The sequence below is a fragment of the Trichomonas vaginalis genome, chromosome IV (assembly GCF_026262505.1).
Source record: "Trichomonas vaginalis G3 chromosome IV, whole genome shotgun sequence".
Taxonomy (NCBI): domain Eukaryota; phylum Parabasalia; order Trichomonadida; family Trichomonadidae; genus Trichomonas; species Trichomonas vaginalis.
The window spans coordinates 39,044,567-39,071,593 of record NC_067206.1 but is presented as its reverse complement, the minus strand read 5'-3'; the positions used below and the strand labels follow the sequence as shown (position 1 = coordinate 39,071,593).

The 27,027-nt window shown below is 30.2% G+C and overlaps 9 protein-coding genes and 4 pseudogenes across 13 annotated transcripts, besides 1 other annotated feature; 3 read left to right on the top strand and 10 right to left on the bottom strand.

Annotated features, from left to right (window-relative positions):
* Positions 1-871: 871 nt before the first annotated feature.
* On the bottom strand, positions 872-2,149 carry TVAGG3_0247710 (protein ubiquitination; the record flags this gene model as incomplete). The annotated part of the gene is made up of 1 exon (XM_001300373.1): positions 941-2,149. One exon carries the CDS (start codon positions 2,147-2,149, stop codon positions 941-943), a length of 1,209 nt encoding a protein of 402 aa, XP_001300374.1.
* A 126-nt stretch (positions 2,150-2,275) lies between these two features.
* On the bottom strand, positions 2,276-3,757 carry TVAGG3_0247700 (surface antigen family; the record flags this gene model as incomplete). Its single annotated transcript, XM_001300374.1, has 1 exon — positions 2,276-3,757. The coding sequence occupies one exon, from the start codon at positions 3,755-3,757 to the stop codon at positions 2,276-2,278; it is 1,482 nt and encodes a 493-aa protein (XP_001300375.1).
* Positions 3,758-4,546: 789 nt separating this feature from the next.
* Positions 4,547-5,674, top strand: TVAGG3_0247690 (Chain H 40s Ribosomal Protein S7; the record flags this gene model as incomplete). The annotated part of the gene is made up of 1 exon (XM_001300375.2): positions 4,774-5,280. One exon carries the CDS (start codon positions 4,774-4,776, stop codon positions 5,278-5,280), a length of 507 nt encoding a protein of 168 aa, XP_001300376.1.
* A 597-nt stretch (positions 5,675-6,271) lies between these two features.
* Positions 6,272-22,440: a mobile genetic element.
* On the top strand, positions 8,798-10,172 carry TVAGG3_0247670 (annotated as a pseudogene). Its single transcript has one exon. A coding segment is annotated over exon 1 (1,375 nt).
* TVAGG3_0247660 lies at positions 10,983-12,024 on the top strand (annotated as a pseudogene). The gene has a single exon. A coding segment is annotated over exon 1 (1,042 nt).
* TVAGG3_0247650 (uncharacterized protein) lies at positions 13,139-15,451 on the bottom strand (the record flags this gene model as incomplete). The annotated part of the gene is made up of 1 exon (XM_051227929.1): positions 13,139-15,451. The coding sequence occupies one exon, from the start codon at positions 15,449-15,451 to the stop codon at positions 13,139-13,141; it is 2,313 nt and encodes a 770-aa protein (XP_051112915.1).
* Positions 16,158-16,646, bottom strand: TVAGG3_0247640 (uncharacterized protein; the record flags this gene model as incomplete). The annotated part of the gene is made up of 1 exon (XM_001290858.2): positions 16,158-16,646. One exon carries the CDS (start codon positions 16,644-16,646, stop codon positions 16,158-16,160), a length of 489 nt encoding a protein of 162 aa, XP_001290859.2.
* Positions 18,153-18,867, bottom strand: TVAGG3_0247630 (annotated as a pseudogene). The gene has a single exon. A coding segment is annotated over exon 1 (715 nt).
* On the bottom strand, positions 20,097-20,767 carry TVAGG3_0247620 (annotated as a pseudogene). The gene has a single exon. A coding segment is annotated over exon 1 (671 nt).
* TVAGG3_0247610 (uncharacterized protein) lies at positions 21,119-21,700 on the bottom strand (the record flags this gene model as incomplete). Its single annotated transcript, XM_051227928.1, has 1 exon — positions 21,119-21,700. A coding segment is annotated over one exon (582 nt), but the record flags the coding sequence as incomplete, so codon positions are not given.
* A 707-nt stretch (positions 22,441-23,147) lies between the features above and the next one.
* Positions 23,148-23,935, bottom strand: TVAGG3_0247590 (uncharacterized protein; the record flags this gene model as incomplete). The annotated part of the gene is made up of 1 exon (XM_051227927.1): positions 23,148-23,935. A coding segment is annotated over one exon (788 nt), but the record flags the coding sequence as incomplete, so codon positions are not given.
* A 597-nt stretch (positions 23,936-24,532) lies between these two features.
* Positions 24,533-24,769, bottom strand: TVAGG3_0247580 (N-acetylmuramoyl-l-alanine amidase family; the record flags this gene model as incomplete). The annotated part of the gene is made up of 1 exon (XM_051227926.1): positions 24,533-24,769. The coding sequence occupies one exon, from the start codon at positions 24,767-24,769 to the stop codon at positions 24,533-24,535; it is 237 nt and encodes a 78-aa protein (XP_051112912.1).
* An 876-nt stretch (positions 24,770-25,645) lies between these two features.
* Positions 25,646-26,306, bottom strand: TVAGG3_0247570 (Chain H 40s Ribosomal Protein S7; the record flags this gene model as incomplete). Its single annotated transcript, XM_001299733.2, has 1 exon — positions 25,780-26,286. The coding sequence occupies one exon, from the start codon at positions 26,284-26,286 to the stop codon at positions 25,780-25,782; it is 507 nt and encodes a 168-aa protein (XP_001299734.1).
* Between the last annotated feature and the right edge of the window lie 721 nt (positions 26,307-27,027).

Genomic DNA, 27,027 nt, shown 5'->3' with positions numbered 1-27,027 from the left:
TATTTTTTTTTGCATATATCCAAAAATAAAATCTTACATATTGGATAGTAATGCATTGTAATTAACATTCTTTATGCTTATAAAATTGTAGATGTCTTGAGTTCAAGCTGAAATAAGCATAGATATGTTTAAATTCAATAACGATTCTCTAATATTCTTGCTGATATGTCGGCATCTTTTAAGAAATGCAGGTGTATTGAGCGATATAACCATATAATATAGAATTTGCGTGATAGAAACTAAGATTATATAATTAATATTCTCAATTTTACTTTCCGATACAAAATGGTTTAAAACCAGTGTTTGTTTTTTGCTAACAAAGCTTATATTTATTTCCTTATAGGATTACTTTTTTCATAATAAAAGATGATTTCAATATTCAAATCTTTGCATAATTTTTCAATGATCGATTTTTAAAATGTCTTTAAAAATGGAGCTTATATTGAAATAATGCAGAGATAACAAATTTTCACAGACTATTTCAGAGAATTGAGCTCACGCTCAATTCTCTGAAAAGTCTGAGAAATTTTACAAAAAAAATTCAATTCAAAATTAAATGGGCCCGTGTATTTCGCGGAGGGCCAGGGGGAGCACAAGGTAGAAGTCCATGAATTACCCCAGTTGAGACCGAGTTATAATGTTTACTATTTTCAACTATAATATCATAATAAATTATTGGATAATAATGAAAACACATCATATAACTGGTATAATGCGTATTATTATTTCCATAATATCACAGTAGCCCAATAGAATGTTGGATTTGAAGTCTGAAAGTTTCGAATTAAATCCGAATAGGATTGATTAATGGTCAACACAATAAAGCACAAATTGGAAAATCTTCTTTAAAAGGGATTTATGGCGTATTCATGATTTAATGTTTCATGTGTAAAGTAAATTGTTTAATCATCAATAAATTTATATGTGGTGAATTTTAAATTTATTTTGCTTGATGAGAATTTATAAGAGAGAATATTTCTGCATTTTGAGTTTGCATAGCGAATAAAACAGCAGTTCTTCCGAATTTGTCCTTGATATTCACATTTGCACCGTATGATAACAGAAGTTTTATAATTTCGATATTTTGATTTTCAATAGCAAATACAAGAGGTGTTTTCATGGAGTTATTCAATGCATTGACATCAAAGCCATGCGAAATAATAAGTTCTACAACTTCTATATTGCTGCATTTAGCTGCATTATGAAGAATAGTGTTTTCTTCTTCATCAACTGCCTTAATATCTGCACCATGAGAAAGTAAAAATTCAGTAAAATGAGGAATCTTAAACATTGGGGAATTTAAGAAGCATATATCGATCTTTTTTGTTAATTCTAAATAAACCAAGAATGCCATTATATTGTTATAAGTATAGCATATATATAAATCAATCTTTAAATTGTATTCGCTTTCCAAAAATGTAACAAAATAAAGATTATGCGATATTATTGCATATCTCATTGTTTGTTCATTTGGATCTTGACATTTCAAGCATTGATTGATTATCTCTTGGTTTCCACCCAAAAATGATAAATCCAAACATGTCTGAGTGATTTCAGAATCAAATTTTGTTCTTAAAATGTTAAAACAATTAATTGCTCCATGATAACAGCATAACTCAATCAATGAAAGGCCATTCTCTGTATATGGATATAATATGTGACGTAGCCTCTGATTTACATTAAAAATCTCACTTTCTATGAATTTATTGAGCAATTCTTTGTCATCATCCATAATTACCTTGAAAATTGTGTTTTTCTCGTGAACTTCCAATGAATAATGATGTAATTCATATTCTTCGAAACATTCCTTGTCAATATCAATGGATTTGAGCTCAAAGTTTTTATAGATTAGGTAGTTCATAATTCTAGACACTACTTTGATTTCTTTTGATTGGTATTCTTCGAAAATTTGTTTGTATAATGCGCAATATGACTTTAAAGCGCGATTGTTATATATAAAAGCATTAGATAATATTGTCATTATCTCAAATGGTGAAAATAACTTGGTTTCAATAAATTTGAATTTGATATCTTTGTAAATTTTGTCAATTTCAGCTTGATTGTATGCTTTAAGTGTATACAATGAGGTAAAAGTATCATTATAATCTTTGCATATGTCCATAAGATTGCTAGACTTCGCTTTTTTCATTTTATAAAAAATTAAATAAAAGTGACAGATATAAAAACGATAATTTTATATTCAAAATAAAATTAAATTTGAAGTCAAAATAAGTATTTTATTCATTATTCGGTTATTAAGTTATCTAAATGATATTTATGGATTTTCTTCATCGCAGTTTTGACTGGTTTCGTTGTTTTGATTGGAGGATTTATTCTTGAAGACGAAGAAAAGAACAATGGCAATGATTGTAATGAAAAGAATGACACCAAGAACGATGCCGGCAATAGCACCACCACCAAGTTTACCTTTGCCTTCTTTCATACCTGATGGTGTGTCTGTTCTGAATCCAGTGTCAGTTTCATTCGATGTGTTGTTCGTTTTCGTGTCTTCTTGTTCTGGATCTGGAAGTTTGATCTTTTGTGTGATTGTGATACCACCAAGTTGATCTTGTTTGTAATCAACTGTTGTGATTACTTCTTTGCATGAGCGTGCATTCTTCAAGAAATCTCCTTTGATTTCTTCGGTGCCATAATATGTGAATTTGCTGATAGAGCAGTTCTTGAATGCGTTTTCATCGATAGAACTCACATTGTTAGAGATGAATATTTCAACTTCATTATTTCCGATGAAATACTCTGGGATTGACAAGTCGTTGATATTCTCTATTTTAACATATTTCAAATTTGTGAAATGAGTCAACGATGGCAACTTTGTATCTTCACGAATTCTTTTATTTGATATTTGATTTCTAAAGTTGAAAGCAACCCTAGTAATATTTGAATAATAATACTCATCTTTCAAAATTGTATACTCTTGACTTTCGAAAATCAATTCATTAATATTACAGCCATAAAATGCATTAGTATCTAGAGATTTTATTGTTTGAATCCTCAAGCATGAGAGACTAGTACAGCCTTCAAACGCATTGTTATAAATATTTAATGACTTCAAAGGCATATTTATGCTCACAAGACTGGTACAGCCATAAAAAGTATATTCATAAATATTTGTAATACCGTCAGGAAGTGTTATAGTTTGAAGACTAGTGCACCCACCAAATGCACCGTTTTTAATGTGTTTAACTGTTGAAGGAATAGATATGCTTTTAAGACTAGAACAAGAATTAAAAGCATTTTCATAAATTCGAATTGTACCCTCTTCAATAATTAAACTTTCAAGACTTGAGCATCCAGAAAATGTGTTTTTTCCAATTGTGGAAATATTGATTGGATGGTTTAAACTCTTGAGGCTAGAGCAGCCTTCAAATGCACTGCTGAAGATAGATGAAATATACGATTGTATGAATATATTTATTAATCCCGAACACCCACGAAATGCCAACACACCGATAGATCCAAGTGTGTCTGGAATTGTTATATATTTTAGACTAATACAATATTCAAAAGCACCTTGTCCAAGAGATCGAAGGCCTGATGATAATGTTACATTTGAAAGATGTTCGCAATTTGAAAAAGCATATGTTCCTATATGTAAAACATTTGGTGGAATATAAACGCTCTTAATATAAGGACAATTTATAAAATGATCAGGTTCTAGTTCTGTTATATTATCAATGACATTATAGTGTCCACTTGGGCAGTAGCAATTGGCTAGGGAAGTCAAGCAAGACAGCATAAATATCACTGTAATTGAAAGCAACGGCTTTTAGTAATAAAATTATAAATTAAAACATCAAGATTGCATATATACAATAAATGAAATATATGTGAGATCCGATTTTCATTTGAATTTAATAATGCAGATTTTATATTGATAACTTTACGAGTTTAGAAAATATAAAAATATTGAATGGTACGATTTTTTCTGATTCAAAAAAAATGCAATTGAATGTCAGATACATTAGCATTAAAGAATTTGCATATATCAATCCTTTTTACCATCACGGGTGTCATAATTATTACACTAAGTTGTTATTTTATAAATTACAGGTTATATTCACAATTGTAAACGAGTTTGTTGAATACGATATCAAAGATTAGGGTGAATAGACCATAATTTTAAATTACTTTTTATTGCAACGTTACATGTACGTTATTTCGGAATTTCCTGATGAAGTTGAAAGTAAAACTCTTATAACAGGATATTTTAAAGTACTATATTTCACTATCCAATATATTGTTCGATTTGATTCCTGGTGCAAAAATCGAAATTGAGAATAGAATTTAAAGTGGTATGTTATCAAACAATGGATGCCGTGTTAGGGGATCCTTTGTAAAATAGTATGATTGATATTAGCTTTTATCATTCATAATTTTTATGCAAAATCCTACAGCAAAATTAGCTGGATATATTGGAATATACCAATGTATATGAATGTAAGAGTAAATATTACTAATGAAATAGATATGATACTCAATAGCAAATAGCGCGAATCTTAAAAATCGTCTCCATTTTATTCGTATACACTCAGTGTGTTATTTGTGATGTCTGTAATTGAACTGTATGGAATTTGAATGCATTCAAGATGACTCATTGATCGAAAGAAATTAGATCTCAATATCAAGATCCAAATTTTTATTTACAGATAGAATATGCTCATGAAACCATATATCAATATAGCAATAAAGAAAGCGAAGAAAAAAGAGCAAGCTTAGAACGATAGATCAGCGGTTATGGTCTGCCTTTTGTCTATGTCTGAAACTGTCACCGCTGCTTTCAACGAAATTGCTGCTGGCAAGCCAGAGCTTAAGGATCTTAAGATCGAATCCGTCAAGGAAGTCAAATCAGAGGGCGCCACAGTTCTTGTTATCACAGTTCCATACAAACAAATCAAGGCCTTCCAATCCGCCCAAGCCACATTCCTTCCAGATCTCGAGAAGAAGCTTAATGCCCAAATCTGCATTATTGGCAAGCACCGTGCATTCCCCAAGACACCAGAACACGGTCGCCGCTTCAAGGCCATCCGCAACTACGGCCGTACACTCCGTTCAGTCAACGATGCCATTCTTGACGATCTTGTCTTCCCAACAGCTATCGTTGGCAAGCGTGTCCATTACGATGTCAATGGCAAGCAAGTTACAAGAGTTATCCTCGACAAGCACGATGCTACTCGTGTTGAGGAGCGCCTTTCTGGCTTTGCTGCTGCCTACAACCGCCTTACAGGCATCGTTTCAGTTTTCGAGGTTGCTCAGAACTAAATCAGCATTACTTTATATTAATAAAAGAGAAAATTGCCTAAATCAATGTCGAAATTACTTCAAAAAATCAGATTACAGCAAACATCCCATTTTTCGTTCAATTTACTTTCTCTTTTAGAATTTATACATCATAAACATTAGAATTATCAAATTTTAAATAGATTTTTATTCTTACAACTTAAAAATTCAAAAAGTAGTATATGTTGAAGGGTTGTGTGACTATTTTTGTAAACGTAAGAATTCATACAATATTGAACGATTTTGTATCATTTTTTTAACATATGAAGTAAAAAATGTATGATTCTTACGGTTTTTATTCTTACGTTTTTGAATAAATCAAGATTTAAAAATATTCAAAAATGTAAGACATTTACACTCAGCCCATACATAATGTAATAAACACATTAAAAAAAATTAACATTAATTAAAAAATTTATTTTTTATCTTTTATAAAAGAAGCTATATATATATAGATGATGTCAGATATTCCGCGATTAATTAAACATTGTTTAAATCCTGAATGGAATCAATGGAGTCATAATCAAAGACCTCATAAACGAGTAAAAGAAATTAGAAATAATTATTTTGAGGATGTTTTATTGTCGTCTGGAAAAAGTGACAAAATTATTATTGTCGTCTAAAAAGGTGACAAAGTATTATTGTCGTCTGGAAAAGTGACAAAATTATCATTGTCGTCTAAAAAATAGATTTTTCAAGCATGTTTCGGTACCTAAATAAAGGAAGAACATCAATTCCATCTATGTATATAGTATGCAAACACGCATGATATATGGAGTAGCTCTTTATCTGGCTAAAAATCCTATTATTTGAAAATTCGTATTGTCGTCTAAAACCGCCAGACGACAATAATAATACCCCAATTATTTTCATGAATGAAAAATAAACTTTAAGAATTAATGTCTTACATTTTTGAACATTTTATTTTTATTTTGTATGAAATGAGTGTCACAACTAACAACGTTAAAAAATTGGGATTCACAAACGAGGAAATAAAGGATATATTAGAGGAGGCGGGTTATGAGGTTGATAAATATTATTTAAGAAATTGTCAAAAATTTGCCGAGTTTTTAAATGAGTTTGATTATGATGGAAAAATGAATAAAGATGATGTTATAAATTTCTTATATCCCGCATCTAAAGAAGAAAAACCTAAAGAACCTGATGTTTTCCCTGAATATTATGAAGAACGAATTAAAGATGATGAATATGATGAAATTGAAAGACTGGAAAAAATAAGAGATGAAATAGATGAAAAAATTAAGGAATTAAGAGAAGATGAAAAATATAATGAAAATGAAGTAGGGGGTTTAATGAATATCCCAGCTTCAGAATCAGAAGTTCAGAAATCTCATGAAGAAAGATATAAAAATTATGTCTCAGAATCAACACAAAATTTATTAGATGGTGAAATAGATGAAACACTTTCAGAAGAAGGTACTAAATTTATTCGTAAACATAAGTTACAATTTATTGATAATGAAGAATACCCCTGTATCCTACTTTCACCACCTTTAGATGCCGCAAAATTCAAAAAAGCTCTTAAAAACGTGACATATGCAACTAATACGATTAAGAAAGAAGATCATGATATTTACACAAATTATTATTTAAATAAATGCACGGGTGTTGATAAAGTTTTTGATTTATTAGATAAAATATCAAAAGAAACCATTGGAACCTATAAAATTTTGTGTGATTGTGGTTTCATTATTGAAGATACCAATAATGTTTCATATGAAAGAACAGCACCGAAGGAAGACGAAGTGGAAAGGTCTATACCATTCGTTATTAAGAACATAAAAGATATGAAAACTTATAAACATTATATTTATTCATTTATTTCAGAAAAAATGGAAGCAACCCATAAAACATCTTCTCATCATTTTATAGCTATTCATACATTCCTTTTCAAAGTTGTGAAATTAAATAAGACAGGAATTAGATTTAATGTATCAGGGTACGCATTCTTGAGTAAATTAAAATGTATTCGTCACGTTGCAGATGATAAAAATTTATGTGTTCTTAATTCATTTTATGGGCTTTAAAGAATAAACTTTATTTTTATTTATTTTTTAATTTTTTATTCTACATAAATGAACAAAAACGGAACAGCTAAAATGAATGATAATCAAATTAGAGCAGAAGGTAGAAGGTTATTTAAACGCTTCTATAACATTCCTGATGGTGCTAATCCTAAAACTCGTAGAAGCTATTTAAATGAAGCAATAGATGCATATGAAGGGTTTGACATTTCATCAGAAAGTGAGAGATTAGCGAGAATGTTAAATGTTAATATTGATTTCTATTATTGTGATCTTCAACCAGAAGACGTGGACATAAATATGGTAGACTTTCCATTAGTGGAAACAATAATGATAGATCCAGAATTTGAAACAGTAAATATTTTATTAACACAGAGTCCATGTGGAAAACTTCACGCTGACAGAATAACAGACGTTGAAGCACTCACCGGCTATAAGGTTTGTCCATATTGTAAAGAAGAAGTTTATTCTATCCGTGATGATCCAGAAAGGAAAAACCAAAGAAGATTTTTAAAGCATTGTGAGAAATGTAAAGAAAATAATGGAAGATTAATTCAAGACGTTCAGTTGCAAAAGACACAGCAACCATATGCACCACATATTACGAAACAGAAGATATATCAGTGGTTATTAGCTCATAATTTGCAGGAATATTATCAACCGACAAGATATTATATTACTTTTGACTTTGAAACATTAGAGACTAAAGAAGAATTACAACTTTCTGAGTGTGCAACTTTGAACGCTTACTTAAAACCATTCATGGTATCATCAACGGTTAAATTAAATGATAAAACATATACGAAGAATTTTTGCTTAACTTCGAGTGATTCTTTTATTTCTGATTGGATTGAGTTTTTATTTTCAACCTGTTCATTAGTTGCTAAATCAAATATTGAACAATATGAAGAATTATTGAAGCCGCAAACGGCGGGACTTTGTCTCATACATTAAATGAAAAACAGAAGGAAGCATTTAAAGAACTTCTAGATGAGGAATTCAATAAAGTGAATATCATAGGTTTTAATTCGGGAAAGTTTGATTTAAATTTAATTCTTCGTGATTTAAACACTACAAAATGGAAAATAAAATCAATGCTGGGTTCATCTTCACAATTTAAGCAAATCATTGTAAAGAAAACAAACGTTCCATATGAATTGAGATTTATTGACATCAGAAATTATATAGCGGGTGGGACATTAGATCAATTCACTCAAGATTTCGGAAACAATAAATCACGTGTTAAATCCTTTTTCCCTTATCAATTCATCACATGGGAAAATTACGAAGAAGAATTATATAAAGTGGAACCATTCACGAAAGATTCATTTTATTCAGCATTAACTCAAGAAACTATATCAGATAGTGATTATCAAATATATCTCAATGATGCTAAAAATTTTAAGAATAGATTAGAATATTTTATTCATTATTGCAATAAAGATGTTGAAATTATGATTGACACCAATTGATAAAATTATTGAAGAAAACATTTGTTTATAAAATTGATATGCTTCATAATCTTTCTTTATCATCGAATGCTTCAATGATTCGTTACGCTTTAGCTATAAACTTTAATCTAATGAAAAATATCCTGAGGAAGAGATAGAATCAAGTTTTGAATTAACGAAAAAGTATTGGAAATATAAAATTGAATCATATAAGAAACAATGAAAAAGCAGAAAGAGATACTAAAAAATATGTTTCAATGGATGATTTTCAATACTATCACGATTTAATCCTTTCATCTAAATGCAAAATGTGTGGTAAAGCGTTTACATATGCAAATAAACCAACATTGGATAGAATCGATAATGAAAAACCACATACTAAAGAAAATTGTCAGTTAATGTGTTTTATTGCAATGTCGTAAAATCATATAAAAATGAAGATGTGCAACGTTTAAGAATCAATTTAAGAAATTATGCATTAAAAAATAATTTACCAATGACTTTAGATTCAGTTGAAGCTTATACATTCCTCCGTAATGGAATTACTGGTGGTCTATCAAATGTTCAACATCGTGTTAATCTTAAAGGAATCACGCACATTAATAAACTTTCATATAGTCCAGAAACTAAAACTGTATCAAATGAGAACACCACCAACATTATGACTCATTTCGTTGGTGTTGACTTTAATTCATTATATCCTTCATCATTTTCATCTAATCCTCATGATTTCATTCAATATACTGACCATAAAATGTATATGCCGGGAAGATTGAATGGTGTTATCATTTGTGATACAGCAACAAAGAAAGCAAAAGCACTGGGAATAATTAAGAAGAAAAATACTTTATTCGTTGCTGAAGTAAAGGGTCACATTGATGAAAAATACATTAATGATTACATAAACTTTTTACCGATAATAAGAAACTTAGATATTATCACAGATGAAAAAAACAATTGGCAGTTTTATGTATAATTACATGAAATCAAACAATCTACCAGTTGACCAGAAACAGAGAAAATTAACTCAGTTAGCATCAACACACAACCAATATCAACCATTTTCTTCTTATTATCTTTGGTATCTAATCGACAGATTTCATTTTGTCATCGATGATATTCAATCAATTTTAACATTTACTAAAAACACTTGTTTTAATGAATTTGCGAACAAATTTATGAATGAAAGACAAAAGGCTGAATTAGAAGGAAATAAAGGAAAAAGTTTATTTTGCAAGATTTCACTTAATGGATCATATGGTTACGATGCAATGAATACACAAAATTACGCAAAGACTAAAATAATGAATGCACAGAAGGCACGCGTTGCATGTATGTCAAATAAGTTTAAAAACATAAGAGAAATAGGTGAAGATACGTATCAAATGATGCTTAAAGATAGATTTTATAGATGTGAAACATGTTTACAAGAGGCATTCTTTACTTTAGATAATGCTAAATACTGGTATTTGGTTTTCATTTATGATTTTATGTATAAATGCATGAATGTTAATCGTTTTCATTTCATTGAAGGTGATACTGATTCATCTTATTGGGCAATCGCTGGCGATCCAAATCTTCCTAACACTCAAGCATTTCAAGCAATTGTAACCGATAAACAATTTTATGATAAAAACATTTTCAAATTCGAACCATTTGATTTCTTCTGTTTTGATGAGAAATTTAAACCTAAATTAAAGAATAAAGCTGAAGAAAAAGCACATGAGAAGAAGTTATTGGGTTTAGCAATTGAGAAACAAGGTGATAACATGGTTGCTTTATGCCCTAAGTGCTATACATCATTCAACGGTTCAATGGGTGGAAGTGATTTTAAAAAGATTGCACAAAAAATGAAAGGTGTTAGTTTACGACAAAATAAACAATTAACACCTAAAAATTATTTGGATATAATAAATGATAAAGTGATATTTGATGGTCAGAATATTAATTTACAACTTAAAAACGGGTCGGTGACTCGCTTAACAATCGGTAAGACTGCATTAACAGGAGCACACACTAAGGCTGTATGTTGTGAAAATGGATGTTGTATGCCATTTATTTAATACAATTTAAAATTTTATTTTTAATAAAATGCCACAGAAGAGACAAAAGGAACCGTTAATAATGGTTTTGATACTATGATTCAAAGAGGTGGGCACCCTTAAACATTTATTTTATTTTTATATAAATGGATAATGTAGATTTAAAAATTTTAATTGATGATTTAGTATTTAATCAAAATTTTCTTGATTATTACGATTTAAAAGCATATCTCCAAAAATATGATCCACATATAACGGGTGATGATATGGAATATTATTATCCATATTATAAAAATGAAATTTTGAAATATCATGATAAAATAATTTCTAAAATTAAAGACAAAATTAAAAATAATGAATATATAAAGGGAAAAACTAAATCACAACTTAAACAAATGAAAGATTTCAAAAATAAAGTATTAACAGAAGAAGATATTGATGAATTATATAAATTATATAATCCTGAGCCGCAAAAACCAAAGGAACAAAACGCCCAGGTCCTTCAGACCATAAGTGATGCACAAGCTTTAATTTATGATTCATTAGTTAAACCACATTCAGCCCGACTTTTAAATGAAGATCAACTTTTGGAATTCATCCTTCAACATAAACTCGAAGCGGGAAAGTATATCAAACCTTTATATACAGTATATTTAAAACAAATGAATAGAATACATCCAGAATTAATGAAAGGAGGAATGAAATCCAAAACTTCATCATCCAAAATCAAAGCAGATAAAATTAAACCTCCAACGACAGTACCTCCTCCTCCTTCAGTTAATCCTTCATCATTCACTTTATTATATCCATTTCAAACATTAAAGAAGCAAAAAGATTTTAAAAAGGATTTCAAGATATTAAATAACCAATTGACCCGAAAATTCAACCGTTAAAGGAAAAATTTGGTCGCCCTTCATTTGCACCATATCCATATTCATACGAAATCGATCATCTGGAATATTCAAAAGGAAACGTTACTTATTTATTTGCCATTAACATTAACACTAGATATTTATATTGCATTCCAGTGAAAGGGAAAACAGAACAGGAAACAAGAAGAGCTATACAATACTTACTAGATCATGAAAGAGTAGATAATATAAGGGGTGATGGTGATAAAGGATTTCAGGCAGCTATGGCTCATTATTTCCCACAAATTAATTTTTACTTTTCATCTTCTCCATATACGTTTCATAATAAAATAGTTGATGCGGTAATGAGAACTCTTAGAGATGCGTTAGGGGTTAACGGTCAGATATACTGGGATGGAAATCATGACTCCATCATACAGCAGTTAGTATATTATTACAATAATACATGCATAGAACTATAAACATGAAACCAATGGAAATGAAAAATGATAAATAATAGAAATGGAAAGGTTAAATGATGTTAAACGTGAACAAATTAATTCGGGGCTCATGAATTTTAAACAAGGGGATAAAGTTTTGATTCATCTCGATTATGGAAAAACTGATAAATCAATGACAAAAAGAAGACGAAGATTTGACACAATAGCTGAATTTGTTAGATATATTAACGGTAATGCATTAGTTGAGGTTAACAATAAATTAATAGAAATTCCGATTTATTTTATTACTCCATTATATTTAAATAATATTTAATTTTTTTTATTTCGTAAGAAATGAGTGACAACGAAGCAGCCAAGAGTCCAGACGATGAATATAAAAAGAAACTAAACAGAATTAAATCAAAAATATGCTATTACAAAAAGAAGCCGCAATGTGGTGGGGCTGAAAACGATCAAGAGAGGAAAGAAATAATAGAAAAATTAAAAACTTACCGTTCAATCCTTAAACTGAGTGAAGCAAAAATAAAAGAATTTAATAGAATAAATAAATTGATTGGAAGAGATGAATTTAATAAAGATGAATTTTTAAACTCAATCCAAATTTAATTTTTATTCCTCTTCCGTCAATGGTTTCCCGAACCCTTCTGGGTTCTTCTTTCCATCATTACTGCATAACCACATCTTCTCGGTTTTCGTGGTTTGTTGTTTTTAATTAGTTTTTGCATCATTTTTATCATTTCCTCCCTTGTTATGATTCGTGGTAAATTTTGAGCTTGTGGGGTATCCATTTATATAAAAATAAAATTTTGTTATCAGTAATGTTATCGTTAATGGTTTCGGGTTATTCAATAATTAATTATTTTTGAAGAACTGAAGGTGTCACTACGTCACCATGTGTCACTCGGTTAATTAACTTCTCTGAAAAAATGAGACAATATGACATTTTGACAACACGGGGGGATTAATGCAAAAATAAATTCCAATCATACTTTATAAAGCTTCATTTACGGGTATTTCATCATCAGTAAATGAATCCTCATCATCGTTTGGTTCAACCTGTTTATATAATCCTTTCATTTCTTCTTTCAAAACATAACACCATGTTTGTTTACCATCTATTCTTCTCTGTTTCTTATCACATTTATCTTTAATGCTCATTTGAAAGTTTTTGTCTTTCATGTCTGACGGTTTGCAGAATAGAGCATTTTTACACATCATACCTGCACACAATTCATCATAATGTGTATTTATCCATACATCTAAAGGATTTGTTGATAATTCAATTAAATCTTGTTTGGCTTCAGTCATCGGTATGATTCGTACATTAAATGATGAAAGGTCGTAATTGATAAAATACGTCAGTAAATTATCATAAAATTCCTTTGTGCGTGAATTCATCAAATTCTTGAAGTAATCAAATTGACCCTTGAATTTACCATTAACCCTTAAAACTACGTATCTTCTGTCTCCAACTTCAATTTTGACAGGGTAAACATTGTTAGTTACGAAAATGAAGTTTGCAACATTCTGAGCAGTTCTTCTGGGTTGATTCTTTTCATTAATTCTAATCTCATTATCCGTAATAATTGATTTCAAAGCGTTGAAGTTTGCGAGTCTATCTTCACCAACATTCTTGAGTTCATTAAGTACAAGAAGCATTTTATTTTCAACTACTGAATTGAAATTACCCGTTAGCTCACATATTTCGGTAATGTTTTTACATGAATAACCAGCGAGGAGTTCAGAAATAATGTCTGTAAATCTGTTTTTACCTGTTCCCTGAAGTCCTTTCAAAATAATTGCTGTTTCATTCTTGATTCCAGGATGTTGAATCATTGATGCAATCCAGCCGAGAAGGTATTTATACACTTCATCATTATTATCACAAATGGCTTCTTTAATGAAATTCATAAACATCTCAATTTTTGAGTAATCTGGTTTTTCGAGAACGTTGTATTTATAACCTTGAAACGTTGAGAAAACATCTGGGGAATCAGATTTAAAGCAAACACCCTTAACGGTTAATGAGGATAATTGATTTAGTAGTACATCCCATGCTGTTATTGTTTTACCTTCTTCTTTAAATAATTTAATCATTTTGAGTGACTCTTTCATGTTTGATTGAAGAACGAATGATATTTGATTCATTTTGTCGTGTATGTTGTAATCTTTTTGAATGAAATATTTATTTCCACAATCTACAAAACGGATTACACGTGATAAATCCTCAATTACTTCAGAACTGTTTTTATACTGATGATTTTCAGCCTTGTGTCTAATATCTGTTATCAAAAACGAGTCATCAAGTTTGATATCAAATGCTATTTTTGGCTTACGTAATAAAGGTAAAACATATTCATCATAATATTCCTTTTGATATAGTTTTAGAATCTTCACCAAAACAAATGGAGAAGTCATTAAATGTGCATATCTACCACGTGCTTTTTCAAAATTACTTTTTGCATTTTCAGTTAAATTGCAGAAGTTATAAACGTTATCGTATGCTTCATTAATTAAATGATTAGGTAACGAATTAATTGCTTGAAACAGTGTGAATAATGTAACTTCTTTTTCTAAATTCATGTTTCCACCGTCATTATGTACTTCAAAATCACAGATGCCATCAACTATGCTTTGAGCTAGTTTATCGTCACTGTTTACATCTTTGTTTTCATTCATTATACTCTTTATTTCTTCGTTCTTTTGTTCAACTCTTACCTTAATATTCAAATCATTTAATATATCATTCACTGTTCTGGTTAATGTTGAATCGTAACTTCCACGAATGAATGAGTATGTATTGATTGGTTCTGTTGCATTCTTGCGAACTCTTGAATCCGCCATAACCACTAATGAACGCTTTGAATCATCAATAGAAGTCATGATATCAATATCATAATCATTGCAGGAATAACATTTAATCATTCTGTTCGAAACTGCATAGAAGAAATTAGTGTTGCAATAAATGTGAAGACCTCCTGAAGCGGTTTTAACGATAACATCTTTATCCGAAAGTTTTGATAGAATGTCTTTTCTAACTGTTTCTTTAAGTTCATCATTGTACGATTTATTGATATCAACATCTATAATCGTTAAATTTGATATTTTATTTACTAATAAAGCCATACCAGTTTTCCTTCCTCTTCCTCCATCATGTTTGAGGTAGTTGTGTAAATCAATCATGTTTTCACCAATTCTTTCGTTGAGGGTTTTAGTTTCTGCCATAACTAATTCCTCAACTAATGAATCAATAACTTTTTCATCAGAAACAATATAGTTGCTGTTGTTGTTTGTTGCTGTCATTTATATAGGAATAAAAAAATAAAAATAATTTTAAAACTAACTTTATTTTTGGACTGCATCATATTTCCAGTGATGTTGTCAAAATGTCATGTTGTCATCATTTTTCAGAGAAGTTAAATAACCGAGTGACACATGGTGACGTAGTGACACCTTCAGTTATTCAAAAATGCTTCATAAGTGCCTTCCTCATTAATCCCCCCGTGTTGTCAAGATGTCATGTTGTCTCATTTTTTCAGAGAAGTTAATTAACCGAGTGACACATGGTGACGTAGTGACACCTTCAGTTCTTCAAAAATAATTAATTATTGAATAACCCGAAACCATTAACGATAACATGACGATAACATCATATTTCCAGTGATGTTGTCAAAATGTCATGTTGTCTCATTTTTTCAGAGAAGTTAAATAACCGAGTGACACATGGTGACGTAGTGACACCTTCAGTTCTTCAAAAATAATTAATTATTGAATAACCCGAAACCATTAACGATAACATGACGATAACATCATATTTCCAGTGATGTTGTCAAAATGTCATGTTGTCTCATTTTTTCAGAGAAGTTAAATAACCGAGTGACACATGGTGACGTAGTGACACCTTCAGTTCTTCAAAAATAATTAATTATTGAATAACCCGAAACCATTAACGATAACATGACGATAACATCATATTTTTGGTCGTTAATGACAAAAATAAATGGTTCATTTACTCACAATATTTTTGTACAAACGACCCCCAAACTTTTAACTTCTTTTCTGCAGCTTCAAATGCTATCTTAGCGAGTTCATATTCTCTAAATTCTCTCTTTAAATCTTCTTGTTCCCATTGGTCTAGTTCGTATGGGGAATCTCTATAACCATAACACATCTCACGTTCATGTTCTAATTGTTTTTCGTGCATTTTCCTAACTTCTTGTTCGAACAAAGGTTTAGCATTCTCCACTGTATCTTCGAGTTCTTCTTCATCTAATTTCTCATGAACTTTCTTGTCTATGGAGTCCATAATATCTTTGACATAAAATGCATACTTTACAGAGCACCATTCAGCAACAAAATGAACGAGGTCAGGATGTATGTAAATACCTTTGAATTCATTTATAACACCCTTAGTAAGCTCATAAAATGCTCGTTTTGAGGTCGAGCCACTTTTGGCTCGACCGTATTCTTTCATCCAAAACTCGAGAATTTCCTGCATTTTAGTACTATTGAGAAATCTGTTTAAATGGTTTAACCTTCCCGCTTCTCTTGCCATCTTTGTTGCATTAATGTAACCATCCTTGTCTCTACGTAAGACTTAAATACCATTATAAGTGCCTTTTGTGAATGTTTCGACATTAGATTTGTTCGTGAATGTTTTTGCTTCGACTGACATTACTGTCTTTACATACAAAATAAAAAAATAAAAATAATTTTAAAACTAACTTTATTTTTGGACTACATCAAATTTCCTATGTTGTTGTCAAAATGTCATGTTGTCTCATTTTTTCAGAGAAGTTAAATAACCGAGTGACACATGGTGACGTAGTGACACCTTCAGTTCTTCAAAAATAATTAATTATTGAATAACTGGGAAATAAATTTACGTCAAATATGCAATTTATAAAATCTTATTTTGGGCTGCATCAAATTTCCAGGACTTTCAGTCCGTTCTAAAGTTTGTTTCACAAACATTGAGCGTTCATTGAACTCTATACCATGCGTAAACTGTCATGTAAGGTGGCATGTAGTCTTTACCTTGTCCCGTTGTTTGCGTATATCCTGAAACGAAATGTGTATGGTTTCCTTCTCCCTGAGTGTCACTCCAGTAACAATTTATAGCAAACTTAACGTTGTCTTTAACATCATATCCTTTACCTTTTGTCATTCCTGACTAATCCCAATATCTATGCCTATGCCAACCTGCTTGAGATGTACTTAAATCTATGTAATGACTGTGTGCAGGTAAATTTTCACCTGAAATCGTTTTACTTCCGCCTGTTTCCTTTGAAGAGTTTGCACAATACAAAAACCTGTCGACTATTTGTTCCCATGCACCAACACCAAACATTACTTGAGGACTCTTGCATCCTAGATGTATAAATAGAACTACTGGGTTCATTAAATCAAACATATGAGATATTATAGGATTGTCTCTTTTGAACTTAAAATATAGTGCAAACTATTTCAGGTTTTCTTCTGGTTTGTGTCGGATATTTTTTATAATATAATCTTATGTTTTCAGGGTAGGTAAAATCTTGATATAATATTTATTTCTGTCATCTGTATAATAATATACTATTCTCGTTTTTCTATTGCATTATATCTTTTATATCTATAATAATCTAAATATAATGTTAGCTTTTGTTCATCTACATGTGGTGTTCTGTCGTCATCTCCATAGTCATAATAATATGGTGGCTGGAGCTGGGTCAGGCAATGTCATATCTACATTTCATAAACTCTTAAATATTTCTTTTGTTCGTCTCCATATAAGTTTAAGTAGCAGTTGTTGTCTAATGGAACTTTAACTTGTGTACCATTATTCTTTTTATAGCTTACATACATTTCATTGTTATTTTTCGGAATGAGTTTACACCCGTGTACCATTTTTAAGGACTGTACAAACTGCCATCTAAAAATTTATTTTCTTCATTGACAGAAAAGTCACCAACAATAGTTTCAATATATTTTTGTTGTTCCTATCAAACTTTGGTATATTTCGTTAACATTGTTTCTGCTTTCTTCTCTAACTCATCGTTAACATATGTTTTATCTGCTTTCTTCTCTAACTCATCGTTAACATATGTTTTATCTGCTTTCTTCTCTAACTCATCGTTAACATATGTTTATCTGCTTTCTTCTCTAACTCATCGTTAACATATGTTTTATCCGCTTTAAGGTCTAAACATCCCGAAACCCATCCTGTATCAGCTTTAACTTTAAAAGTCTCAAATGTCCATTCATGATACCATTCAACCTTTTCTTTAATTTCATTATCTTTTTCATCAACATAAACCAAATTTGCCTTCTTATTTAACTCATCGTTAACATATGTTTTATCTGCTTTCTTCATTATGTCGTTTAGGAAACCTTCTATGAATTCCTCATTTAAATTAAATCTTCCAATCTTCAAAACTTTAGGAAATGCATTTAATGCGTAATATCTTTGTTCTTCTGGTGGAATTGATGTTATATCATCCGTTATTCCTTTAATTTTTGAATTCATAAATAAAATTTCTTTTATATTTGATATCACTGCACCACCTTTGCAAACGAATTCGAAACGGTCATTTTTCAATACTATCTCCAAATCTCCATATTTCAACCTTTGCGTTTGTTCTGCCGTCTTTGAATTATATGCATATGGCGTATGTAATGGTCTGAAGGACCTGGGTGCTTTGTGCCTTAAGTTGCTGTGGTTGCTGTTGTTTAATCATTTATTACAATTTAAAAATAAATATTTAATCCGTTATCTCATCAACTATTTTCTCTATTTGAAATTGCCATAATATTTCATTCATAAATTCTAAATCACAATCAAATAGGTCAGTTATTCTAAATTTAATATTTGATAAATCTTTTGAATGAAGAATAAATGAATTCCCGGATAATTGAAACGGATATGATAAAGAAAATGTGTTTAAGTTGATGGATAAAATGTTTTGTATTGATGGGTAAGAGTTAGGGTCTAATGTTTGATGTGAAAATCTCATTGGGGTATTAACTTTATCACGTTTGATTAAAATGAAATTGGAACCAGTGTCAGAATACAAAACATCCCCAACATCTTTTTCAAAATTTAATATCCCCAACAATGAACGAAGATGAGGAGAACAAAATTTAATTTTCAGCGGGAATTTAATAAGGTTATTTATTTCATCAAGTTCAAAAAGTTTATCAGGTTTTGATTTAAAATTTTCTTCATACCATACGATAAATGATTCATTTAAATAACTTAAAATCGTGTTAATATCCCATTTCGCTATCACATTATTTATATACATATCATACGTTTTTTCATGGTCATCTTTAATAAATGATATATAATCTGAAGGGTCTAAAAGAATGGGATTAAATTTACCACTCACAGAAACGAGAGTAACATTATAAATTCCGCTAACTGTTAAATTTAATTCACAGTTATTATTCGAAATAATATTGATAATTGACATTTTTATTACGATTAAAAATATGGTAAAGCGTTATTTTCCAGTGATAAATAAAACTAGAATAAGATTACCTCAAGAATTCATAAATTCAACGAATAAGAAATTCATTCATGTTATAAATTTTAGTGTTTTCAGAAAATATGAGTCGATGTCATATTCATCAACGGTTATATTTCACTTCATTCAAATTTAGTTCAATCAAACCCATATAATGACCATTTCATAAGATTTTCAGATGGTATTAAAAATGTAATTGATAGATTAAAATATGAACAGATTGACAATATCGAATTTTTGGAATTTTGGTTTAAATATCCCGATGGAAAAAAGATTGAAGTTAAAGATAAAGCTGATACTATAACAAAAACAATTACAATGACCGATCCGGATAGTGGGGAACAAAAAGAAATAAAACAAACGATAGAAACTGGTGAAAGGTCAATTATTATTGATTATGATTCAAAGGATTATTATTCGATAATGTTAATGCTTGAATATTAAATAGCCTTAACAAAGAATTTTTCAAGTGATATTTTATATTCATCAACTATTTTATTATAAATATCATTATATGTTAAATGAAGTTCAGTTGTTGTTCCGTTCTTTGATATCTTAATTGTGCTAATATCCTTTATAGGATTTATTTTTGCAACTGTTCCGCAGCATGAAACCTCATCATCTATGAAAAATTGAATCTTAACGTCTGAATCTTGAACATCACAAAGAATGGCGATAATGTGAATTAATGATTCATAAGGTAAAATAATTAAACCGGATTGGTCAATTAAATTTATTATTGAATCATAATTATTAATTATTATATCACGGTAAATTTTCATTAATTCAGAATTAATGTCTATTTTATATGGGTTCTCGATGTTTGATGAAAGAGGTGGGGGTATGTTGGATAAGTGGGAATTTCAACAGGTTCTTTACCAGGTTCAGATAAAATGATTGGGTCTCCATTCTCATGGTTTTCTTCATTCTCCTCATTCTTCGGTAAGTCACGAGTTAATAAATTTGGTTGAGTTGCTGACCTTGTTAATTCAGGGCTAACATTAACTTTAACATTTTGAATAATTCGTGATTTATCATCATTTACGTTATAACCAACCGTAATCTCTGCTTTTGCGTTAGTGTTCTTTTGACTAGTGAAACGTCTTCTCATTTATATTCGAATAAAAAAAATATATTTAAACTTTTATTTTGCTGGAACTTTTGAATCTATTATTCCCTGTATTTGTTCATGAAGTTGATTTTTAGCTGTTTCATCGAAATTAATAGACCGAATATATTCATTAATTGCATTCTTATAATCATCTGATTTCTCAAATTTTCTTTTATCTGATTCCTTAACTAAATCATAAGTTAAACCTCGTTGCTGATATAATGGTTTCTTAATTAAATCTTTGAATGCTTGAGATAAAGCACCTGATGCAATTCTTGCTACTATAATTGGTTGGAATTGCTGTTTAAGTTCATCTTTAACATTTGCGAAAACTGGATCGAATAAAGCAACTTTAAAGAATTTCTTAGCTGAAATTTCAGGTCTAATATTTGCATATTGACCATCAAACTGGTTAGAATATCGTGGTAATCCATCCGGTCCCTCTTCAATAGCATTTAATTCTTCATTGAAATAAGAATATGGATTATGACGGTATGAATTAATTGGACCATTTTCACCTTCTCCAATGTATTGTTTAACAGCTTTTCCATTTTCATCAAATTGCATAGGATAACGTTCATTATATGCTTTACGTTTAGGATAATCAGATACAGTTAATTTATAACCATTTATGACTTTAATATTACCTTGACCATCAGTAACGAAAACTTCATTTATACCATCAGGTTTTCCATTTGGACCCGTAATGTCTGCTTCGTGTGCTTCCCAATTTGGACCATGACGTTTGGCATATGCTTGAGCTTCTGGTAATGTTAAAACGTTTCTCATTTGTTTAACATCTTTTTGAAGACCAGCAACAATATGAACTAATTCTTTCATTCCATCAGGAACTTTCATAGTTCTATTATATGCACCCTTTTTGTTTGTCCCTTGTTTTAATGGAACCTGTAGAAGATTTGCTATTTCTGTCATGTTTAATTATAAATAAAAAATAAAAATTAATTATAAAAAGTTAATCAAATTTAACACTTCCTTTATTTAAATCAACTATTATTTTTCCATGTTCACCTAATTGCTGATATTGTGTGTAAAGTTCATTAATGCTCATTGGTAAATTCACTTGATAAGCATAACGTTCAACTGTTGACGACTAAACCCACTGAAAATGAAAAGGGTTGATAGATTTGATTTAATGTTTGTGCTTAATGCTTTGAAGTATTGAACAGCCATGAAGAATGAACACTGAATGTGTCGACATTGAGTTAATAACTGATTAAAATATGATTTCTCATTTGTTATTAGTTTTGATTTCACTGCATCATCTAGAAAAATGAGTGAATGCAAAAATTCTCTATCAAAATTTGAAATAGAAAGTGTTTCAAATAATTCATCCCGTTGTTTATCAATAATTTTATCCTCTAATCCTTGCTTCTTGATTGTATTATATAATTCTTTATACATTAAAAAGTTTTTTAAATAATCTTCTGCTTCTTCTTGTGATAAATAAATAATTGGAATTTTGATTAAATGCTTTAAAGATTCAAATGTATCATCTGAAGGTGAACTGAACGGTTGATATAAATTAACACATGTGAATGGGGGAAGTGTTAGCAATAATGATAATTTGTTTTAATATCGTTTAATGTTTTACCTTTATTTTGTTTACCAATTGCTGCAGTGATTGAATTTAAGTAACATTCAGAATATGGAATTTTCATTAATTTTTCCTTAGATAGAGCATTTCTATTATCACTCAATGCTTCATTAATCATATCATCTACGTATGTATTATATACTCCTGCTAATTCTTCATAAGGGGTGGATGAATTTAAATCTATTTAATCAAAAATAAATTATAATTTTAAAACATTTCTATTCATCAATATTTCATCATATGAACTTCTATACTGCGGTGGTGTACCTGTTGGATGATATTTCAAACCTTCATCCGGTGTCCATGTCCAATATGTAGTCCTAGTAAACCAAACCTGAGGAGGATTTGTCACCTTTGAACAGTAAGTGTCATTTTCACCCTGAATGATTGGATAAGCTTTCACTTGTACTGTAACTTGTGAGTTGAAAGTTTTAATCCATCAAAGAATATACCCGCTCCATCACGTTGAACTGGAATAGTGCATAAGAATGAAGTTTGGTCTTTCCATGTTCTAGCTAATGGTAAGCCATCATCATCATTCAGTGGTCTAGTTAATGAGTCCTCGTATTCTTCCGTGCATTCATTCACTCCATCCAAATCAGAAGCTTGAAGCATACGTGTAAAGAATATGTCACCACTGTGGTCATCGCTTGATCGGGGAAGTTTCTGGAATCTATAGTGACCTGAAGACCTCGAAGCATTGGATTTTCTAAAACTGTTCTTTGCATTGCATTCTTCGGAAATGTTAACACAACATCTGTAACATTATGAAGAGCGTATGAGAAATCCGAGCTGATACCTTCAGGAGTGATGCAACCTCCATTTAGTGAACGAACGTCAATATGTTGAGCTGGAATCATGAATGGATCTTCCTTACTGAATAAACGTGGTATTGCTTTAACTGATTCTTCAATTAAACCGTATCCTGGTGTAATACATTTATCCTCTAAAACTTCCATCTTTGTGCATGAAATAATAACGTCATCAACTGTTGCGTCAGCAGATGTAGCAGCTAAGCCTGTAATTAATTTGGCAGGAAGTCCGATTTGTTGGAATTTGCGATCATATTTATAAACATGATTCATAATCTTTTCATAATTTTCATCAGTTATCTTTTCATAAACGTAATTTTGTAAATCAGCAACTCTTAACGGGTCAACCTGACAAAATACTAAAGTATCCCTGAAAACATAATATTTAAGAATGATTTCACCAAATGATTTAGGATAATCATCGAACGCCTGAAATGCTAACAAATCATTTACCGGAATAATCATATCAAAAGTGATATCAACTTCTTTATTTGCGTTCTTGAAAACTTCTGAAGGGTCAATATATTTACCACATACTGAGTTATCATATTTTTGAACATTATTATATAACGAATGAACAAACTTTTTAACTTTCCTTTCTGATTTTGGTTTATATGTTGCAAATGCGAAAGATTCACGGGCGCAATCCATTTGAAGATAACCGGCATCACCTCTTTCAGTTTCTACTTCTAATTGTTTAAAGCTTTGATTTGATGATTTGTAACCAACGAATAAACGCATGCATTTAAAAGCGGCATCACATGTGAAAGCTTTATTTGAAACAAGAGTTGCTTTAACTTTGCGTTTAATATATGTGTCACCTAATTGGTTCACATCATGAGCTGGATTTGTAATTCTTAAATGAGTTTGTTTATCATCAAAATATGGAGCATCAGAGTCATAGCATGAACTTTCAAGTTCTCTATAATATCTTCTACCGTCATTCTTTGCGAATATTTCATTTATCTTTTCGAATGAATGAAATACATTTCCATTAATCGGTTTAGTGTTTGGCACCAAATAGTTAGTCGTCATTTATTAATAAATAAAAATCAAAATTAAAAGATGAAAATGAATTTTTAATTTTAATGAAATAATCAACTATGGCTGCAGGTATATTTAAGAAACTGTGGGATAGAGTAAAAAGAGGGCGAGTAAAGTTTGGGAAACATTGAAGAAGGGGGCAAATTGGATATTTAAGAATAAAGAAGCAATTAGTGACGTTGCTGAATCAATAACGCCAAAAGCTGCCCCAATAAGAGAAATTTTAAATAAAGGAGAAAAAGTTTATCAAAGACTACAACCGATACTAAGATAAAAATAATATTTATTTTTCCACTATTTACCTCCTATTTTATTAAGTATTCCTTCAGCAATTCCACCAATTGCGTTACCCGCTTGTGCTCCCATCGCTGGATTACCTGCTTTAGTACCTAATACTCCACCTATGATAGTTCCAGCCGTTTTCGCTACTGGTGCCAAAAAGTTTGCAACAGGTTTAATAACCTTTTTATAAACCCAACCCGCAGCTTTCTTAATTCCATCCCATAATTTTTTAAAGAATCCTGCCGCCATTTCTGATTTAACATTAATTAAAAATTCATTTTCATCACTTATATTCTAATTTTTATTTAATGATAAATGAAACCGATTTTAAAAATAAATGGAACAGAGGAGGAAGAAATAAATGAAAGTGTAAATGTTCAACAAAAAATAAACGTTGTTAAACCAATTACTGAAATAAAAATTTTTTCATCTGTTAAAGAATTTAATGACTATTATGCTAATAATAAAAAATTATTTGAAGAATTGACAACGTGTAAATTGAATAAAATGTTTAAAGTTGATGGATTCAAAATTTCAAAAATAAAGGGGGTGGTTAGTTTGAAATCTATTCCTCAATCAAGAATCACCTCATTAATGAAAATTGATGATTTAACAAAAAGAATAGAAGAGATTGAAGAAAGAATGAATCAAATAATTGATTTCATAAATTCAAATAATCATTAGTTTCTAATTTCTTTTACTCGTTTATGAGGTCTTTGATTATGACTCCATTGATTCCATTCAGGATTTAAACAATGTTTAATTAATCGCGGAATATCTGACATCATCTATATATATATAGCTTCTTTTATAAAAGATAAAAAATAAATTTTTTAATTAATGTTAATTTTTTTTAATGTGTTTATTACATTATGTATGGGCTGAGTGTAAATGTCTTACATTTTTGAATATTTTTAAATCTTGATTTATTCAAAAACGTAAGAATAAAAACCGTAAGAATCATACATTTTTTACTTCATATGTTAAAAAAAATGATACAAAATCGTTCAATATTGTATGAATTCTTACGTTTACAAAAATAGTCACACAACCCTTCAACATATACTACTTCAAAAATATATTTTTAAAAAAAATTATTTTCTAATTTAAACTTAATGTACAAGCCAATGTAGTATATATCTTAAATACTTATCAATGATTTTGAGTGATATATTGTATTTTAGTAATTTGATTTTTTGAAGTAATTTCGACATTGATTTAGGCAATTTTCTCTTTTATTAATATAAAGTAATGCTGATTTAGTTCTGAGCAACCTCGAAAACTGAAACGATGCCTGTAAGGCGGTTGTAGGCAGCAGCAAAGCCAGAAAGGCGCTCCTCAACACGAGTAGCATCGTGCTTGTCGAGGATAACTCTTGTAACTTGCTTGCCATTGACATCGTAATGGACACGCTTGCCAACGATAGCTGTTGGGAAGACAAGATCGTCAAGAATGGCATCGTTGACTGAACGGAGTGTACGGCCGTAGTTGCGGATGGCCTTGAAGCGGCGACCGTGTTCTGGTGTCTTGGGGAATGCACGGTGCTTGCCAATAATGCAGATTTGGGCATTAAGCTTCTTCTCGAGATCTGGAAGGAATGTGGCTTGGGCGGATTGGAAGGCCTTGATTTGTTTGTATGGAACTGTGATAACAAGAACTGTGGCGCCCTCTGATTTGACTTCCTTGACGGATTCGATCTTAAGATCCTTAAGCTCTGGCTTGCCAGCAGCAATTTCGTTGAAAGCAGCGGTGACAGTTTCAGACATAGACAAAAGGCAGACCATAACCGCTGATCTATCGTTCTAAGCCATTGAGATTTGGAATCTTTAATATTTTTATATATGTTATTAGACTTGTGTACAAATGGTAAATGCTGTTTGTGGTACGGATTCAAAAAATTTACTAAATTCAAGTGGTATTGGATTAAAACGGCCATTAAATAGCGTAATTTATCTTGTGTCTGTGTGTTTATGTCGATGTTCGATGAACTGAGGATACAGATGGATGGTATGACCAAAAATAAAATCTATCAAATTTATTTTCCATTTGATGAGTAGAAGTTGAAAATTTATTTATCATATAATTCAAAAATAAACTACTTCTATAGTTTTCAAATCCAAAAAAAATTGAAATTCTTTAATATTAAGCAAATTTGATATTTTTTGTCCATATTTTAATGTTTTATCTTAAAAAAAATTTCTTCTGCATACCTTTTTATATATAAATCTTTATACATAATATATTCGATTTTCAACGCAAGTTTTGAGTTTTCTCAATAAGTACCCTTCATTTCCAGGTATCATCGTCACTTTTATTTTGGTGGTAATTTTTGTTTAAATCATAACTCGATGAATATCGTGTTCTAGAATGCGAGAATAGCATCACTAGTTAGAGCACATACTAAATATAAATATTTTGTACTTTTTATTTGTTTTTGATATCATGACCTAATGAGATAGTTTAAGGAAATAAAAGTCAAATTAAATAAATTAAATATTATTTTTATA